Raw genomic sequence first — 21,094 nt, 5'->3', positions numbered from 1 at the left:
CCACCGTGGTCATGAATTGACCTTCCTGGATGGAAGGAAGAATTGTTCGAATGGTTTCCATTTTGAACGATGGAACCTTGAGAAACTTGTTTAGAAACTTGAGATCTAAGATTGGTCTGAATGTTTTCCCTCTTTTTTGGGAACTACGAACAGATTGGAGTAGAACCCCATCCCTTGTTCTCCTAATGGAACAGGATGAATCACTCCCATTTTTAACAGGTCTTCTACACAATGTAAGAATGCCTGTTTTTTTATGTGGTCTGAAGACAATTGAGACCTGTGGAACCTCCCCCTTGGGGGAAGCCCCTTGAATTCCAGAAGATAACCTTGGGAGACTATTTCTAGCGCCCAAGGATCCAGAACATCTCTTGCCCAAGCCTGAGCGAAGAGAGAGAGTCTGCCCCCCACCAGATCCGGTCCCGGATCGGGGGCCAACATCTCATGCTGTCTTGGTAGCAGTGGCAGGTTTCTTGGCCTGCTTACCTTTGTTCCAGCCTTGCATTGGCCTCCAGGCTGGCTTGGCTTGAGAAGTATTACCCTCTTGCTTAGAGGACGTAGCACTTGGGGCTGGTCCGTTTCTGCGAAAGGGACGAAAATTAGGTTTATTTTTGGCCTTGAAAGATCTATCCTGAGGAAGGGCGTGGCCCTTGCCCCCAGTGATATCAGAAATAATCTCTTTCAAGTCAGGGCCAAACAGCGTTTTCCCCTTGAAAGGAATGTTAAGCAATTTGTTCTTGGAAGACGCATCCGCTGACCAAGATTTTAGCCAAAGCGCTCTGCGCGCCACAATAGCAAACCCAGAATTTTTCGCCGCTAATCTAGCCAATTGCAAAGTGGCGTCTAGGGTGAAAGAGTTAGCCAATTTGAGAGCATGAATTCTGTCCAAAATCTCCTCATAAGAAGAATCTTTATTGAGCGCCTTTTCTAGTTCATCGAACCAGAAACACGCTGCTGTAGTGACAGGAACAATGCATGAAATTGGTTGTAGAAGGTAACCTTGCTGAACAAACATCTTTTTAAGCAAACCCTCTAATTTTTTATCCATAGGATCTTTGAAAGCACAACTATCTTCTATGGGTATAGTGGTGCGTTTGTTTAGAGTAGAAACCGCCCCCTCGACCTTGGGGACTGTCTGCCATAAGTCCTTTCTGGGGTCGACCATAGGAAACAATTTCTTAAATATAGGGGGAGGGACGAAAGGTATTAAGCAGGGCGCGGAGATGTTCCAATTTAAATTTAAATGTAATCACATCAGGTTCAGCTTGTTGAGAAATTTTCCCTGAATCTGAAATTTCTCCCTCAGACAAAACCTCCCTGGCCCCCTCAGACTGGTGTAGGGGCACTTCAGAACCAATATCATCAGCGTCCTCATGCTCTTCAGTATTTTCTAAAACAGAGCAGTCGCGCTTTCGCTGATAAGTGGGCATTTTGGCTAAAATGTTTTTGATAGAATTATCCATTACAGTCGTTAATTGTTGCATAGTAAGGAGTATTGGCGCACTAGATGTACTAGGGGCCTCCTGTGTGGGCAAGACTGGTGTAGACGAAGGAGGGGATGATGCAGTACCATGCTTACTCCCCTCACTTGAGGAATCATCTTGGGCATCATTTTCTCTAAATTTTGTGTCACATAAATCACATCTATTTAAATGAGAAGGGACCTTGGCTTCCCCACATACAGAACATAGTCTATCTGGTAGTTCAGACATGTTAAACAGGCATAAACTTGATAACAAAGTACAAAAAACGTTTTAAAATAAAACCGTTACTGTCACTTTAAATTTTAAACTGAACACACTTTATTACTGCAAATGTGAAAAAGTATGAAGGAATTGTTCAAAATTCACCAAAATTTCACCACAGTGTCTTAAAGCCTTAAAAGTATTGCACACCAAATTTGAAAGCTTTAACCCTTAAAATAACGGAACCGGAGCCGTTTTTATATTTAACCCCTTTACAGTCCCTGGTATCTGCTTTGCTGAGACCCAACCAAGCCCAAAGGGGAATACGATACCAAATGACGCCCTCAGAAAGTCTTTTCTATGTATCAGAGCTCCTCACACATGCATCTGCATGTCATGCTTCCCAAAAACAAGTGCGCAATAGAGGCGCGAAAATGAGGCTCTGCCTATGATTAGGGAAAGCCCCTAGAGGATAAGGTGTCCAATACAGTGCCTGCCGGTTATTTTACATAATTCCCAAGAATAAAATAATTCCTCAAAGCTATGAAGTATTAAAATATGCTTATATATCAATCGTTTTAGCCCAGAAAATGTCTACAGTCTTAAAAGCCCTTGTGAAGCCCTTTTTTTCTTTATGTAATAAAAATGGCTTACCGGATCCCATAGGGAAAATGACAGCTTCCAGCATTACATGGTCTTGTTAGAATGTGTCATACCTCAAGCAGCAAAAGTCTGCTCACTGTTTCCCCCAACTGAAGTTAATTCCTCTCAACAGTCCTGTGTGGAAACAGCCATCGATTTTAGTAACGGTTGCTAAAATCATCTTCCTCTCACAAACAGAAATCTTCATCTCTTTTCTGTTTCAGAGTAAATAGTACATACCAGCACTATTTTAAAATAACAAACTCTTGATTGAATAATAAAAACTACAGTTAAACACTAAAAAACTCTAAGCCATCTCCGTGGAGATGTTGCCTGTACAACGGCAAAGAGAATGACTGGGGAAGGCGGAGCCTAGGAGGGATCATGTGACCAGCTTTGCTGGGCTCTTTGCCATTTCCTGTTGGGGAAGAGAATATCCCACAAGTAAGGATGACGCCGTGGACCGGACACACCTATGTTGGAGAAAGACAATATCCTCGGAATCCTAACCTTACTCCATGAGTAACTCTTGGATTCGCACCAATATAAGTATTTGCGCCATATCTTATGATAAATCTTTCTGGTAACAGGCTTCCTAGCCTGTATTAAAGTATCAATAACTGACTCAGAAAAACCACGTTTTGATAAAATCAAGCGTTCAATTTCCAAGCAGTCAGCTTCAGAGAAATTAGATTTTGATGTTTGAAGGGACCCTGGATCAGAAGGTCCTGTTTCAGAGGTAGAGACCAAGGTGGACAGGATGACATGTTGTCATGATCCTGTCTAAAACTGTGCCTTTAATTCAGGATCTCCTCCCTTGTCTGTTCTCTATTTAAGACACACCTTCTCCTCACTGCATTGCTTGATTATTGCAGTCTGAGGATTGTTTGATTCATCCCTCTTCAAGGATTCAACAAGCCAAGTATCAGTTAAACCTTAACTCCTTTTTGGAAATTCAAGTCTTATTAAAGATATTATTGTTCTATTGCTTTTCATCACCACAACTACTTGTCAATTTGAATTTAAGCATTTCTAACCTCTCAAGCTTTTTCTACCATTACAGTCTATTCAAACACAGATCTGTCTACAACGAGGCGGGACTTCGCCTCAAGCGTGTATGCCCTGTGACGTCACACGCCGCAGCACAAGCTCTGCTGTCGGCGCGTCTCTCTCCCCACACATGCTGAATACTCAGCTCAGAGCCACACGCATAAACAAACAGTCGTGCCGACTTAAAACAAAAAACCCTAAGGATTTAAGGTATGTACATATCATTTAAAAGTTAAGCAGCTTTATTTTGAGATCTCCAACGTTTTCCAATAAATGCTATCCTCTCCACCTCGTAACTTAAGAGACTGTAAATCATCTAATGCCGGTCAATTCGAATGTGCATACATTAAACTCCATATTGTTGACAAAACATTCACAATACATCATGCTCATTTAATTTATAATTCTTTGGGGCTTATACAAATGTTTTATTACAATAAGACAGAACAGAGAGTACCATAGATACCAGTCATTCTAATGTCAAGTTATTATTTAATTTGAGTCTCCCTGACTGACAGAATTTCAGATCAGAGAAATATACAAAAATCACTTATCCTACAGAAATATTGTTTTCATTCAGGTTCCCTTTTACCCAGTCATGATATAAGGGAGAAAATGAAAACAAACACTCAGATTAATGGTGAAAATAAACTTTATTTTAATAAAAATAAATGTATTCTTCACACATGTCCACTAGATCTGCATACCAAGTCCTGCGTGGCCATGCAGGCGCTATTAGAATTACTGATGCTCTCTCCTGTTTGATTCTGGCAATCAATCGAGGAAGCATCGGGAAGGGTGGAAACACATAAGCCATCCCGAAGGTCCAAGGTGCTGTCAAAGCATCTATCAGAACCGCTCCCGGATCCCTGGATCTGGACCCGTAACGAGGAAGCTTGGCATTCTGTCGAGACGCCACGAGATCTATCTCTGGTTTGCCCCAACGTCGAAGTATTTGGGCAAAGACCTCCGGATGAAGTTCCCACTCCCCCGGATGAAAAGTCTGACGACTTAAGAAATCCGCCTCCCAGTTCTCCACTCCCGGGATGTGGATTGCTGACAGGTGGCAAGAGTGAGACTCTGCCCAGCGAATTATCTTTGATACTTCCATCATTGCTAGGGAGCTTCTTGTCCCTCCCTGATGGTTGATGTAAGCTACAGTCGTGATGTTGTCCGACTGAAACCTGATGAACCCCCGAGTTGTTAACTGGGGCCAAGCCAGAAGGGCATTGAGAACTGCTCTCAATTCCAGAATGTTTATTGGTAGGAGACTCTCCTCCTGATTCCATAGTCCCTGAGCCTTCAGAGAATTCCAGACAGCGCCCCAACCTAGTAGGCTGGCGTCTGTTGTTACAATTGTCCAGTCCGGCCTGCTGAATGGCATCCCCCTGGACAGATGTGGCCGAGAAAGCCACCATAGAAGAGAATTTCTGGTCTCTTGATCCAGATTCAGAGTAGGGGACAAGTCTGAGTAATCCCCATTCCACTGACTTAGCATGCACAATTGCAGCGGTCTGAGATGTAGGCGTGCAAAGGGTACTATGTCCATTGCCGCTACCATTAAGCCGATCACCTCCATGCATTGAGCTACTGACGGGTGTTGAATGGAATGAAGGACACGGCATGCATTTTGAAGCTTTGTTAACCTGTCTTCTGTCAGGTAAATCTTCATTTCTACAGAATCTATCAGAGTCCCCAAGAAGGGAACTCTTGTGAGTGGAAAGAGAGAACTCTTCTTTTCTTTCACCTTCCATCCATGCGACCTTAGAAATGCCAGTACTAACTCTGTATGAGACTTGGCAGTTTGAAAGCTTGAAGCTTGTATCAGAATGTCGTCTAGGTATGGAGCTACCGAAATTCCTCGCGGTCTTAGTACCGCCAGAAGAGCACCCAGAACCTTTGTGAAGATTCTTGGAGCCGTAGCCAATCCGAATGGAAGAGCTACAAACTGGTAATGCCTGTCTAGAAAGGCAAACCTTAGATACCGGTAATGATCTTTGTGAATCGGTATGTGAAGGTAAGCATCCTTTAAATCCACTGTGGTCATGTACTGACCCTTTTGGATCATGGGTAAAATTGTCCGAATAGTTTCCATTTTGAACGATGGAACTCTTAGGAATTTGTTTAGGATCTTTAAATCCAAGATTGGCCTGAAAGTTCCCTCTTTTTTGGGAACCACAAACAGATTTGAGTAAAACCCTTGTCCTTGTTCCGACCGCGGAACCGAATGGATCACTCCCATTAATAAAAGATCTTGTACGCAGCGTAGAAACGCCTCTTTCTTTATTTGGTTTGTTGACAACCTTGACAGATGAAATCTCCCTCTTGGGGGAGAGGATTTGAAGTCCAGAAGGTATCCCTGAGATATGATCTCTAACGCCCAGGGATCCTGGACATCTCTTGCCCAAGCCTGGACGAAGAGAGAAAGTCTGCCCCCCACTAGATCCGTTCCCGGATCGGGGGCCCTCGATTCATGCTGTCTTAGGGGCAGCAGCAGGTTTCCTGGCCTGCTTGCCCTTGTTCCAGGACTGGTTAGGTCTCCAGCCTTGTCTGTAGCGAGCAACAGCTCCTTCCTGTTTTGGTGCAGAGGAAGTTGATGCTGCTCCTGCTTTGAAATTACGAAAGGAACGAAAATTAGACTGTCTAGCCTTAGGTTTGGCTCTGTCTTGAGGCAGGGCATGGCCTTTACCCCCTGTAATGTCAGCGATAATTTCTTTCAACCCGGGCCCGAATAAGGTCTGCCCTTTGAAAGGAATATTAAGCAATTTAGATTTAGAAGTAACATCAACTGACCAGGATTTTAGCCACAGTGCTCTGCGCGCCTGAATGGCGAATCCGGAATTCTTAGCCGTAAGTTTAGTTAAATGTACTACGGCATCCGAAATAAATGAGTTAGCTAACTTAAGGGCTTTAAGCTTGTGTGTAATCTCATCTAATGGAGCTGATTCAAGTGTCTCTTCCAGAGACTCAAACCAAAATGCTGCTGCAGCCGTGACAGGCGCAATGCATGCAAGAGGTTGCAATATAAAACCTTGTTGAACAAACATTTTCTTAAGGTAACCCTCTAACTTTTTATCCATTGGATCTGAAAAGGCACAGCTATCCTCCACCGGGATAGTGGTACGCTTAGCTAAAGTAGAAACTGCTCCCTCCACCTTAGGGACCGTTTGCCATAAGTCCCGTGTGGTGGCGTCTATTGGAAACATCTTTCTAAATATTGGAGGGGGTGAGAACGGCACACCGGGTCTATCCCACTCCTTAGTAACAATTTCAGTAAGTCTCTTAGGTATAGGAAAAACGTCAGTACTCGACGGTACCGCAAAATATTTATCCAACCTACACAATTTCTCTGGTATTGCAACTGTGTTAGAATCATTCAGAGCCGCTAACACCTCCCCTAGTAATACACAGAGGTTTTCCAGCTTAAATTTAAAATTTGAAATATCTGAATCCAGTCTGTTTGGATCAGAACCGTCACCCGCAGAATGAAGCTCTCCGTCCTCATGTTCTGCAAATTGTGACGCAGTATCTGACATGGCCCTAATATTATCAGCGCACTCTGTTCTCACCCCAGAGTGATCACGCTTACCTCTTAGTTCTGGTAATTTAGCCAAAACTTCAGTCATAACAGTAGCCATATCCTGTAATGTGATTTGTAATGGCCGCCCAGATGTACTCGGCGCTACAATATCACGCACCTCCCGAGTGGGAGATGCAGGTACTGACACGTGAGGCGAGTTAGTCGGCATAACTCTCCCCTCGTTGTTTGGTGAAATATGTTCAATTTGTACAGATTGACTTTTATTTAAAGTAGCATCAATGCAGTTAGTACATAAATTTCTATTGGGCTCCACTTTGGCTTTAGCACATATAGCACAGATATCTTCCTCTGAATCAGACATGTTTAACACACTAGCAAATAAACTAGCAACTTGGAAATACTTTTCAAGTAATTTACTATAATATGCAAAACGTACTGTGCCTATAAGAAGCACAGAAAAAGTTATGACAGTTGAAAATTGATAAACTGAAAAGTTATAGCATCAAATCTTTGTAAAAAAACACACTTTTAGCAAAGGATTGCTCCCATTAGCAAAGGATAATTAACCCTGATAGCAGAAAAAAAATACAGAAATAAACGTTTTTTATCACAGTCAACTACAATCTCACAGCTCTGCTGTGAGTGATTACCTCCCTCAAAACAAGTTTTGAAGACCCCTGAGTTCTGTAGAGATGAACCGGATCATGCAGGGAAGACAATAAACTTCTGACTGAATTTTTTGATGCGTAGCAAAAGCGCCAAAAAAGGCCCCTCCCCCTCATACACAACAGTGAGAGAGATCAGTAAACTGTCATAAATTAAATAAAAACGACTGCCAAGTGGAAAAAATAGTGCCCAAAACATTTTTTCACCCAGTACCTCAGAAAATTAAACGATTTTACATGCCAGCAAAAAACGTTTAACATAAATAAATTAAGTGTTATTAAAAAGCCTGTTGCTAGTCCCTGCAAATTAGGCTAAAGTCTTATGCATACAGTATAATTCCAGTGAAGTGCCATTCCCCAGAATACTGAAGTGTAAAATATACATACATGACAGCCTGATATCAGTTGCTGCTACTGCATTTAAGGCTGAGTTTACATTATATCGGTATGGCAGAATTTTCTCATCAATTCCATTGTCAGAAAATAATAAGCTGCTACATACCTCTTTGCAGATTAATCTGCCCGCTGTCCCCTGATCTGAAGTTTACCTCTCCTCAGATGGCCGAGAAACAGCAATATGATCTTAACTACTCCGGCTAAAATCATAGAAAAAACTCAGGTAGATTCTTCTTCAAATTCTACCAGAGAAGGAATAACACACTCCGGTGCTATTATAAAATAACAAACTTTTGATTGAAGGTATAAAACTAAGTATAATCACCACAGTCCTCTCACACATCCTATCTATTCGTTGGGTGCAAGAGAATGACTGGAGGTGACGTAGAGGGGAGGAGCTATATAGCAGCTCTGCTGGGTGAATCCTCTTGCACTTCCTGTTGGGGAGGAGTTAATATCCCAGAAGTAATGATGACCCGTGGACTGACCACACTTAACAGGAGAAATATACCCCCTTCTGTGTGTTGCTTTTGTGTAATGTCCCCAGGTCTCCCACACAATTTATTAATAATTTTGCAACCTGGCTTGTTGGACATTTCTGCTCACATTCCTGGTGATTTCAAAAGCCATATGGAGATTCTCACTGCCCTTGTAAGTTTACTTTATCCTTTTAACCTCTCTGATTTATTTGTTTCTCCTACACACCAAGATGGCCACTCACATAATCTTCAAACTTCACCAAGTCCGTATTTGCTTCTTCTGACCACTCTCTGCTGGCAATGAGCAATATTACACTTACTGATCTCAACCACTGAATGCTCCTAAAATGATCCAGAGAAGTCTAAGCCCATAGACTCAACTTTTTAAGATGACTTCTGTCCACCTTCCCAGCTCTACTGCATCTCCTTGTTATCTTCTGTCTTTAATAAGGTTCCCCCTTCTACTATAATCGGAAGCCAATAAAATGTCTGCATTACAAGATTATGCAGCACTTATGCAGCTGATATTAAACATCCATTCTTCCCTTTTAATGACCCCCTTTGACTTTTCCATCACCTTTGTCTCAGAGCTAGTCTACTCTAATCAATTCAAAGCAAAATCTAAACTATCAGAAATAAACTAATCTTACACCACACCAACAGTCTTCTCCTCATACCACAACCAGCTAAGCTTAGTCTCACCCCAAACTCAGCTTGTTTGTATCTGTTACAGGCAGTAAATTCTAAAGCACATTTGACTATGAGCTGATTACAAAAATAAAAAGACAGATTCTAGAGTTAAGTTTTTTACATGGGGCTCATCTGAGCAGACTCTGTAAGGCACCTACTTGGTCTCTTAATACTATTACTAAATGTTTTTATTTCATTATTTTCTTCTTCACAGACAGCTTGTGTCAAAGACTTGCAGATGGTTCTTTGTTTGGACGAGGTGACTTTTTACCCACCACCCCCTTCATATGAGCAGCTGTGGTACTTACCTCATTAGTACCTGAATGTCACCACAGATGCATGCCGCGGCATTGGAAAGAACCGTTAACGGATTGATGAGGAAATCTAACAGGTAACTAATTACTTTTTTTAAATATAATTTTAAGGATATGAAACTGATTTGCTTTAATACTCATCTTCAAAATGTATAAATATTATGTTTTTTGTGTGCGACTTTTGGCCTTTAGTCCTACAGTGCGCAATAAATGGATTTATCAGTCTCACCTGCACAAGGGACTTGACGCTGGGCTGGAACACCATGTTCGTATTGAGGAGGAAGGACCGGAGCAGAGGCTGAGGGTGACAGGCGAGCTGAGCAATAATCCCCGTCAGCAAGAAGTTCACATACAGAGAGTTCTGCAACATGTTCTCCAGTTTGGTAAAGAGGACAGCGATGAAGGGACCTGTGACAAGACAGCAGGGTAGTGAGACGTCAATATGAGATATTAATAATACTGTCATATCACACACTACACAGCACATAGCTGTAATCTGAGACTGTCATATCACACACACTACACAGCACATAGCTGTAATGTGAGACAGTCATATCACACACTACACAGCACATAGCTGTAATGTGAGACTGTCATATCACACACTACACCGCACATAGCTGTAATCTGAGACTGTCATATCACACACTACATAGCACATAGCTGTAATCTGAGACTGTCATATCACACACTACATAGCACATAGCTGTAATCTGAGACTGTCATATCACACACTACACAGCACATAGCTGTCATCTGAGACTGTCATATCACACACTACACAGCACATAGCTGTAATCTGAGACTGTCATATCACACACTACACAGCACATAGCTGTAATCTGAGACTGTCATATCAAACACTACACAGCACATAGCTGTAATCTGAGACTGTCATATCACACACTACACAGCACATAGCTGTAATCTGAGACTGTCATATCAAACACTACACAGCACATAGCTGTAATCTGAGACTGTCATATCACACACTACACAGCACATAGCTGTAATCTGAGACTGTCATATCACACACACTACACAGCACATAGCTGTAATGTGAGACAGTCATATCACACACTACACTGCACATAGCTGTAATCTGAGACTGTCATATCACACACTACACAGCACATAGCTGTAATCTGAGACTGTCATATCACACACTACACAGCACATAGCTGTAATCTGAGACTGTCATATCACACACTACACAGCACATAGCTGTAATCTGAGACTGTCATATCACACACACTACACAGCACATAGCTGTAATCTGAGACTGTCATATCACACACTACACCGCACATAGCTGTAATCTGAGACTGTCATATCACACACTACACAGCACATAGCTGTAATGTGAGACTGTCATATCACACACTACACAGCACATAGCTGTAATCTGAGACTGTCATATCACACACTACACAGCACATAGCTGTAATCTGAGACTGTCATATCACACACTACACAGCACATAGCTGTAATCTGAGACTGTCATATCACACACTACACAGCACATAGCTGTAATCTGAGACTGTCATATCACACACTACACAGCACATAGCTGTAATCTGAGACTGTCATATCACACACTACACAGCACATAGCTTTAATGCGAGACTGTCATATCACACACTACACAGCACATAGCTGTAATCTGAGACTGTCATATCACACACTACATAGCACATAGCTGTAATCTGAGACTGTCATATCACACACTACACAGCACATAGCTGTAATCTGAGACTGTCATATCGCACACTACACAGCACATAGCTTTAATGTGAGACTGTCATATCACACACTACACAGCACATAGCTTTAATGTGAGACTGTCATATCACACACTACACCGCACATAGCTGTAATCTGAGACTGTCATATCACACACTACATAGCACATAGCTGTCATCTGAGACTGTCATATCAAACACTACACAGCACATAGCTGTAATCTGAGACTGTCATATCACACACTACACAGCACATAGCTGTAATCTGAGACTGTCATATCGCACACTACACAGCAGATAGCTGTAATCTGAGACTGTCATATCACACACTACACAGCACATAGCTTTAATGTGAGACTGTCATATCACACACTACACAGCACATAGCTTTAATGTGAGACTGTCATATCACACACTACACAGCACATAGCTGTAATCTGAGACTGTCATATCGCACACTACACAGCACATAGCTGTAATCTGAGACTGTCATATCACACACTACACAGCACATAGCTGTAATCTGAGACTGTCATATCACACACTACACAGCACATAGCTGTAATCTGAGACTGTCATATCACACACTACACAGCTGTAATCTGAGACTGTCATATCACACACTACACAGCACATAGCTGTAATGTGAGACTGTCATATCACACACTACACCACACATAGCTGTAATGTGAGACTGTCATATCACACACTACACAGCCGTAAAGTGAGACTGTCATATCACACACTACACCGCACATAGCTGTAATGTGAGACTGTCATATAAAACACTACACAGCACATAGCTGTAATCTGAGACTGTCATATCACACACTACACAGCACATAGCTGTAGTCTGAGACTGTCATATCACACACTACACAGCACATAGCTGTAATCTGAGACTGTCATATAAAACACTACATAGCACATAGCTGTAATCTGAGACTGTCATATAAAACACTACATAGCACATAGCTGTAATCTGAGACTGTCATATCACACACTACACCGCACATAGCTGTAATGTGAGACTGTCATATAAAACACTACATAGCACATAGCTGTAATGTGAGACTGTCATATCACACACTACACCACACATAGCTGTAATGTGAGACTGTCATATCGCACACTACACAGCACATAGCTGTAATGTGAGACTGTCATATAAAACACTACATAGCACATAGCTGTAATGTGAGACTGTCATATCACACACTACACCACACATAGCTGTAATGTGAGACTGTCATATCACACACACCACATATAGCTGTAATGTGAGACTGTCATATCACACACTACACAGCACATAGCTGTAATCTGAGACTGTCATGTCACACACTACACAGCACATAGCTGTAATCCGAGACTGTCATATCACACACTACACAGCACATAGCTTTAATGTGAGACTGTCATATCACACACACTACACAGCACATAGCTGTAATCTGAGACTGTCATATCACATACTACACCACACATAGCTGTAATGTGAGACTGTCATATCACACACTACACCACACATAGCTGTAATGTAAGACTGTCATATCACACACTACACACCGCACATAGCCGTAATGTGAGACTGTCATGTCACACACTACACAGCACATAGCTGTAATGTGAAACAGTCATATCATACACTACACCGCACATAGCTGTAATGTGAGACTGTCATATCATACACTACACCACACAGCCGTAATGGGAGACTGTCATATCACACAGACTACACCGCACATAGCTGTAATGTGAGACTGTCATATCACACACTACACCACACATAGCTGTAATATAAGACTGTCATATCACACACTACACACCGCACATAGCCGTAATGTGAGACTGTCATGTCACACACTACACAGCACATAGCTGTAATGTGAAACAGTCATATCACACACTACACCGCACATAGCTGTAATGTGAGACTGTCATATCACACACTACACCACACAGCCGTAATGGGAGACTGTCATATCACACAGACTACACCGCACATAGCTGTAATGTGAGACTGTCATATCACAAACTACACCACACAGCCGTAATGTGAGACTGTCATATCACACACTACACCGCACATAGCTGTAATGTGAGACAGTCATATCACACACTACACCGCACATAGCTGTAATGTGAGACAGTCATATCACACACTACACCGCACATAGCTGTAATGTGAGACTGTCATATCACACACTACACAACACAGCCGTAATGTGAGACTGTCATATCACACACTACACCGCACAACTGTAGCGGTAATGTGAGACTGTCATATCACACACACCGCACATAACCGTAATGTGCGACTGTTATATCACACACTACACCGCACATAGATGTAATGTGAGACTGTCAAATCACACACTACACCACACAGCAGTAATGTGAGACTGTCGTATCACACACTAAACCACACATAGCCGTAATGTAAGACTGTCATATCACACACACCACACATAACCGTAATGTGGAACTGTCATATAACACACTACACCGCACATAGATGTAATATGAGTCAGCCATATCACACAATACACCACACATAGCTGTAATGTGAGACTCTCATAACACACACTACACACCGCACATAGCCGTAATGTGAGACTCTCATAACACACACTACATATAACCCTAATGTGAGACTGTCATCACACACTACACCACATTAGCGACTCTGTCTCACCAGTAAAGGGCTGGCTGCCATTCTGTGCCCTCACGGGACTGCTGAGTATTAGTGTAATTGAATTGGCTCGGCACCTGCTGTCATCCTCCTCTCTAGTCACAAGATCTTGACCTTCCTCCTCATCGGCTGGACTTGCTTTGTGGCTCTCAGTCTGCACTTCCTCGCACTCTGCTGCCTCTCTCATGCTGTCCTCCATCTCCCGCAGTTCCTCTCCAAGTTTCTCAATGCTCACGTGAATCCCGTTAGCATCTGCTGGTGCTCGGTCCAAAAGCTCGTCTATTAAGGAGTCCACAGACTCTGGATTGTCCCACCGAGAAGCCCAATGTTGCTGTCCACACACAGAAGACTTCTCTTCAGAACCATTCTCTGGACCCAGCAGTGACTCCCCTTCCGCAATCCTCTGCGTCTCTCTAAGCTCTATTGGGTCCCTTTTCACCTTTTTGACCTCTATATCCTCAGAGCATCCCCCCTGTGTCAGTTTTCGTTGCAAGCCCCGAGAGTAACCAGCTTCATCTATTAATGTTCCATTAAACATGACTGGGCCACTCACTCTATCCCCTTGTAGGTCTGCATGCCCAACATCACCCTTCCCACCCTGCCCAACAATAGACCGACACTCCTGCCCTTCCTCCTGCAAACTTCGCTTTTTAGTCCTAGGCGTTATGCTATTCCGTCTCACCTCCCTCTCTTTGTGATCTTGGTTTCGCACAATGTGTGACGTTTGTGAGAAATAGTCAGGAGCTATGAAGACCTCCTCAGGGGTAGAAGGGGACAAACTACGGGGGCTGGGTTCTTCACCATCATAAGGAGCAGACCAGACATGACAAGCCCTAGCACATCGATCAATCCCTGCACGGGCCTCCTGCAGGTACTCTAGGTAGTTGTCATCAAGCTCAGACACTTCATCCCAGCACAGTGGGCCATGCCGAGGACTGACGGTGGTGGGTTCTGGTGATGAGAAGCTTTGGGAGCGAGCTGATGGACTATCAGGTGCTGTGCTGGACTGGCGCATGAAAAAACTCATGCGAGAAGGTGTAGAAGGCTTGGGCACCGTAGTGACAGATGAGGTGTCGATACTCGGACTCCCATGTGCTGCATTACATAAAGATACATTACACGCGGAGAGTGAGAAAATAGGAAGACGCTGATTTCAAGAGCTTACACATTACATACAACTATAGCAATTCCTTTATGTTTAGCCTCTAACATTTATGTAAATCAACCTCCCCTACTCACTCAGAGAGACAGATATACTTGTAACAGTTGTTTCTCTCCTTCCCCTACATTTTATATAGCAGTGCCTTGTTCCCCTATAGATGTATATATGTGATAGTTGTGTCTCTCTTTCACCTACAGATCATGTAGCAGTGCCTTGCTCCCCTATAGATGTATATATGTGATAGTTGTGTCTCTCCCTCCCCTACAGATTATATAGCAGTGCCTTGTTCCCCTATAGATGTATATATGTGATAGTTGTGTCTCTCCCTCCCCTACAGATCATGTAGCAGTGCCTTGTTCGCCTATAGATGTATATATGTGACGGTTGTCTATCTCCCTCCCCTACATATCATGTAGAAGTACCTTGTTCGCCTATAGATGTATATATATGACGGTTGTCTCTCTCCCTCCCCTACAGATCATGTAGCAGTACCTTGTTCGCCTATAGATGTATATATGTGACGGTTGTCTATCTCCCTCCCCTACATATCATGTAGCAGTACCTTGTTCGCCTATAGATGTATATATATGACGGTTGTCTCTCTCCCTCCCCTACAGATCATGTAGCAGTACCTTGTTCGCCTATAGATGTATATATATATATATATATGACGGTTGTCTCACTCCCTCCCCTACAGATCATGTAGCAGTACCTTGTTCGCCTATAGATGTATATATGTGACGGTTGTCTCTCTCCCTCCCCTACAGATCATGTAGCAGTACCTTGTTCGCCTATAGATGTATATATATATGACGGTTGTCTCTCTCCCTCCCCTACATATCATGTAGCAGTACCTTGTTCGCCTATAGATGTATATATATGACGGTTGTCTCTCTCCCTCCCCTACATATCATGTAGCAGTACCTTGTTCGCCTATAGATGTATATATATGACAGTTGTCTCACTCCCTCCCCTACAGATCATGTAGCATTACCTTGTTCCCCTATAGATGTATATATGTGACGGTTGTCTCACTCCCTCCCCTACATATCATGTAGCATTACCTTGTTCCCCTATAGATGTATATATGTGACGGTTGTCTCTCTCCCTCCCCTACATATCATGTAGCAGTACCTTGTTAGCCTATAGATGTATATATATGACGGTTGTCTCACTCCCTCCCCTACAGATCATGTAGCAGTACCTTGTTCCCCTATAGATGTATATATGTGACGGTTGTCTCACTCCCTCCCCTACATATCATGTAGCAGTACCTTGTTCCCCTATAGATGTATATATGTGACGGTTGTCTATCTCCCTCCCCTACAGATCATGTAGCATTACCTTGTTCCCCTATAGATGTATATATGTGATGGTTGTCTCACTCCCTCCCCTACAGATCATGTAGCAGTGCCTTGTTCCCCTATAGATGTATATATGTGATGGTTGTCTCACTCCCTCCCCTACATATCATGTAGCAGTACCTTGTTCGCCTATAGATGTATATATGTGACAGTTGTCTATCTCCCTCCCCTACAGATCATGTAACAGTGCCTTGTTCCCCTATAGATGTATATATATCACGGTTGTCTCACTCCCTCCCCTACAGATCATGTAGCAGTACCTTGTTCGCCTATAGATGTATATATATGACAGTTGTCTCACTCCCTCCCCTACAGATCATGTAGCATTACCTTGTTCCCCTATAGATGTATATATGTGATGGTTGTCTCACTCCCTCCCCTACATATCATGTAGCATTACCTTGTTCCCCTATAGATGTATATATGTGATGGTTGTCTCACTCCCTCCCCTACAGATCATGTAGCATTACCTTGTTCCCCTATAGATGTATATATGTGACGGTTGTCTCACTCCCTCCCCTACAGATCATGTAGCAGTACCTTGTTCGCCTATAGATGTATATATATGACGGTTGTCTCACTCCCTCCCCTACAGATCATGTAGCAGTGCCTTGTTCCCCTATAGATGTATATATATGACGGTTGTCTCACTCCCTCCCCTACAGATCATGTAGCAGTGCCTTGTTCCCCTATAGATGTATATATGTGATGGCTGTGTTTCTCCCTCCCCTACAGATGCCCTATATATGTAGTATTGGCACCTCTCCCTCCCTTATAGAATTGGTGGGTGCTCCTCACCTTTAGACCATGTAGCATGTTCCTCCTCTCGTTCAGAGACCAAGCTCTCCTTCCGGCAGCAGTGTGGGATGAGGGACAGGAATTTATCTGCCGTCTTTGAGTATAAGTCAAGGTCTCTGACAGCTCTCCGCTGGCTAAGCATAACATGGTTACAGGGAATCAAATACCTGCACAGAGAAGAAGCACAAAAACAAAATTTATGCTTACCTGATAAATGTATTTCTCTTGTGGTGTATCCAGTCCACGGATTCATCCATTACTTGTGGGATATTCTCCTTCCCAACAGGAAGCTGCAAGAGGATCACCCACAGCAGAGCTGTCTATATAGCTTCTCCCCTAACTGCCACCTCCCAGTCATTCGACCGAAGACAAGCAAGAGAAAGGAGAAACTATAGGGTGCAGTGGTGACTGTAGTTTAAAAATTAAAAAACACCTGCCTTAAAATGACAGGGCGGGCCGTGGACTGGATACACCACAAGAGAAATAAATTTACCAGGTAAGCATAAATTTTGTTTTCTCTTGTAAGGTGTATCCAGTCCACGGATTCATCCATTACTTGTGGGATACCAATACCAAAGCTATAGGACACGGATGAAGGGAGGGACAAGGCAGGCGCTTAAACGGAAGGCATCACTGTCTGTAAGACCTTTCTCCCAAAAATAGCCTCCGAAGAAGCAAAAGTATCAAATTTGTAGAATTTAGAAAAAGTATGAAGCGAAGACCAAGTCGCCGCCTTACAAATCTGTTCAACAGAAGCCTCATTTTTAAAGGCCCATGTGGAAGCCACCGCTCTAGTGGAATGAGCTGTAATTCTTACAGGAGGCTGCTGGCCAGCAGTCTCATAAGCTAAGCGGATTATACTTCTTAACCAAAAAGAAAGAGAAGTTGCTGAAGCCTTTTGGCCTTTCCTCTGTCCAGAGTAGACAACAAACAATGCAGATGTTTGACGAAAATCTTTAGTAGCTTGTAAATAAAACTTTAAAGCACGAACCTCGTCAAGATTGTGTAATAGACGTTCCTTCTTTGAAGAAGGATTAGGACACAGTGACGGAACAACAATCTCTTGATTGATATTCTTATTTGGTACCACCTTAGGAAGAAACCCAGGTTTGGTACGCAAGACTACCTTATCTGCATGGAAGATCAGATAAGGGGAATCACACTGCAAGGCAGATAACTCTGAAACTCTTCGAGCCGAAGAGATAGCTACCAAGAACAGAACTTTCCAAGATAAAAGCTTGATATCTATGGAATGCAGAGGTTCAAACGGAACCCCTTGAAGAACTTTAAGAACTAAATTTAAACTCCATGGCGGAGCAACAGGTTTAAACACAGGCTTGATTCTAACTAAAGCCTGACAAAACGCCTGAACGTCTGGAACATCCGCCAGACGCTTGTGCAAAAGAATAGACAGAGCAGAAATCTGTCCCTTTAAGGAACTAGCTGACAATCCCTCCTCCAATCCTTCTTGGAGAAAAGACAATATCCTGGGAATCCTGACTTTACTCCATGAGTAACCCTTGGATTCACACCAATGAAGATATTTACACCATATCTTATGATAGATTTTCCTGGTGACAGGCTTTCGAGCCTGAATTAAGGTATCAATGACCAACTCGGAAAAAACAAGTTTTGACAAAATCAAGCGTTCAATCTCCAAGCAGTCAGACGCAGAGAAATTAGATTTGGATGTTTGAAGGGACCTTGAAGAAGAAGGTCCTGCCTCAGCGGCACAGTCCAAGGTGGAAAGAATGACATGTCCACCAGATCTGTGTACCAAGTCCTGCGTGGCCACTCAGGAGCTATCAAAATCACCGAAACTCTCTCCTGCTTGATCTTGGCAATCAGACAAGGGATCAGAGGAAATGGTGGAAACACATAAGCCAGGTTGAAAGACCAAGGCGCTGCTAGAGCATCTATCAGTGCTGCCTTGGGATCCCTGGACCTGAACCCGTAACAAGGAAGCTTGGCGTTCTGACGAGACGCCATGAGATCAAGTTCTGGTTTGCCCCAAAGTTGAATCAACTGTGCAAACACCTCCGGATGGAGTTCCCACTCCCCCGGATGAAAAGTCTGTCGACTTAGAAACTCCGCCTCCCAGTTCTCTACTCCTGGGATATGGATAGCTGATAGATGGCAAGAGTGAACCTCTGCCCATAGAATTATTTTTGAAACCTCCAACATTGCTAGGGAACTCCTTGTTCCCCCTTGATGGTTGATGTAAGCTACAGTCGTGATGTTGTCCGACTGAAATCTGATGAACCTGACCGCAGCTAGCTGAGGCCAAGCCTGAAGAGCATTGAATATCGCTCTTAGTTCCAGAATGTTTATCGGAAGGAGTGTCTCCTCCTGAGTCCACAAGCCCTGAGCCTTCAGGGAGTTCCAGACTGCACCCCAGCCCAGAAGGCTGGCATCTGTCGTTACTATTGTCCAATCTGGCCTGCGGAAGGTCATACCCTTGGACAGATGGACCCGAGGTAACCACCAGAGAAGAGAATCCCTGGTCTCTTGATCCAGATTTAGTAGAGGGGACAAATCTGTGTAATCCCCATTCCACTGACTGAGCAAGCAGAGTTGCAGCGGTCTGAGATGTAGGCGGGCAAACGGCACTATGTCCATTGCCGCTACCATTAAGCCGATTACTTCCATACACTGAGCCACTGAAGGGCGAGAAGTAGAATAAAGAACACGGCAGGAATTTAGAAGTTTTGACAACCTGGCCTCTGTCAGGTAAATCTTCATTTCTACAGAATCTATCAGAGTTCCTAGGAAGGAAACTCTTGTGAGAGGGGATAGAGAACTTTTTTCTTCGTTCACTTTCCACCCATGCGACCTCAGAAATGCCAGAACAATGTCCGTGTGAGACCTGGCAACTTGAAAAGTCGACGCCTGTATCAGAATGTTGTCTGAGTAAGGGGCTACTGCTATAGCCCGCGGCCTTAGGACCGCTAGAAGGGACCCTAGAACCTTTGTAAAGATTCTTGGTGCCATGGCCAACCCAAAGGGAAGAGCCACAAACTGGTAGTGCCTGTATTGACCCTCCTGGATCATAGGAAGGATGGTTCGAATAGTCTCCATCTTTAAGGATGGGACTCTGAGAAATTTGATTAAGATCTTGAGATCTAAGATTGGTCTGAATGTTCCCTCTTTCTTGGGAACAACAAACAGATTTGAATAAAAGCCCTGTCCCTGTTCCTCCTGCGGAACTGGGTGGATCACTCCCATAACTAGGAGGTCTTGAACACAATGTAAGAATGCTTCTCTCTTTATCTGGTTTGCAGATAAAAGTGAGAGATGAAATCTCCCTTTTGGGGGAGAGGTTTTGAATTCCAGAAGATAACCCTTGGACACAATTTCCAATGCCCGGGGATCCTGGACATCTCTTGCCCAAGCCTGGGCGAAGAGAGAGAGTCTGCCCCCTACCTTCATGCTGTCTTAGAGGCAGCAGCAGGCTTCTTGGCCTGTTTCCCCTTGTTCCAAGCCTGGTTAGGTCTCCAGACCGGCTTAGACTGGGAAAAAGTTCCCTCTTGTTTTGTGTTAGAGGAAGTTGAAGCTGCGCCACTCTTGAAGTTTAGAAAGGGCCGAAAACTAGACTGTTTGGTCCTTAATTTGTTGGACCTGTCTTGAGGAAGGGTGTGACCTTTTCCTCCAGTGATGTCAGAAATGATCTCCTTCAGTCCAGGCCCGAATAGGATCTGTCCTTTGAAGGGAATGTTGAGAAGTTTAGACTTTGAAGTCACGTCAGCTGACCAGGATTTAAGCCATAGCGCCCTACGCGCCTAAATAGCAAAACCTGAATTTTTAGCCGTTATCTTGGTTAAATGAACAACGGCGTCAGAAACAAATGAATTGGCTAGCTTAAGGGCCCTAAGCT

At 43.4% G+C, this 21,094-nt stretch overlaps 1 protein-coding gene across 1 annotated transcript in view; it reads right to left on the bottom strand.

Annotated features, from left to right (window-relative positions):
* The window catches only part of FHIP1B (FHF complex subunit HOOK interacting protein 1B), a gene marked incomplete in the record, with an annotated part of 380,930 nt that overhangs the window by 105,047 nt on the left and 254,789 nt on the right, over positions 1 to 21,094 (bottom strand). Inside the window, 3 exon segments of the mRNA XM_053708840.1 lie at positions 9,689 to 9,867; positions 13,900 to 14,991; positions 17,221 to 17,387. Of these exon segments, the coding sequence (XP_053564815.1) occupies positions 9,689 to 9,867; positions 13,900 to 14,991; positions 17,221 to 17,387 (1,438 nt within the window).

The sequence above is a fragment of the Bombina bombina genome, chromosome 3 (genome assembly GCF_027579735.1).
Source record: "Bombina bombina isolate aBomBom1 chromosome 3, aBomBom1.pri, whole genome shotgun sequence".
In the NCBI taxonomy this organism is placed as follows: Eukaryota; Metazoa; Chordata; class Amphibia; order Anura; family Bombinatoridae; genus Bombina; species Bombina bombina.
Note: the sequence above shows the minus strand (reverse complement) of the source record. Positions and strands in the feature narration are given on the sequence as shown.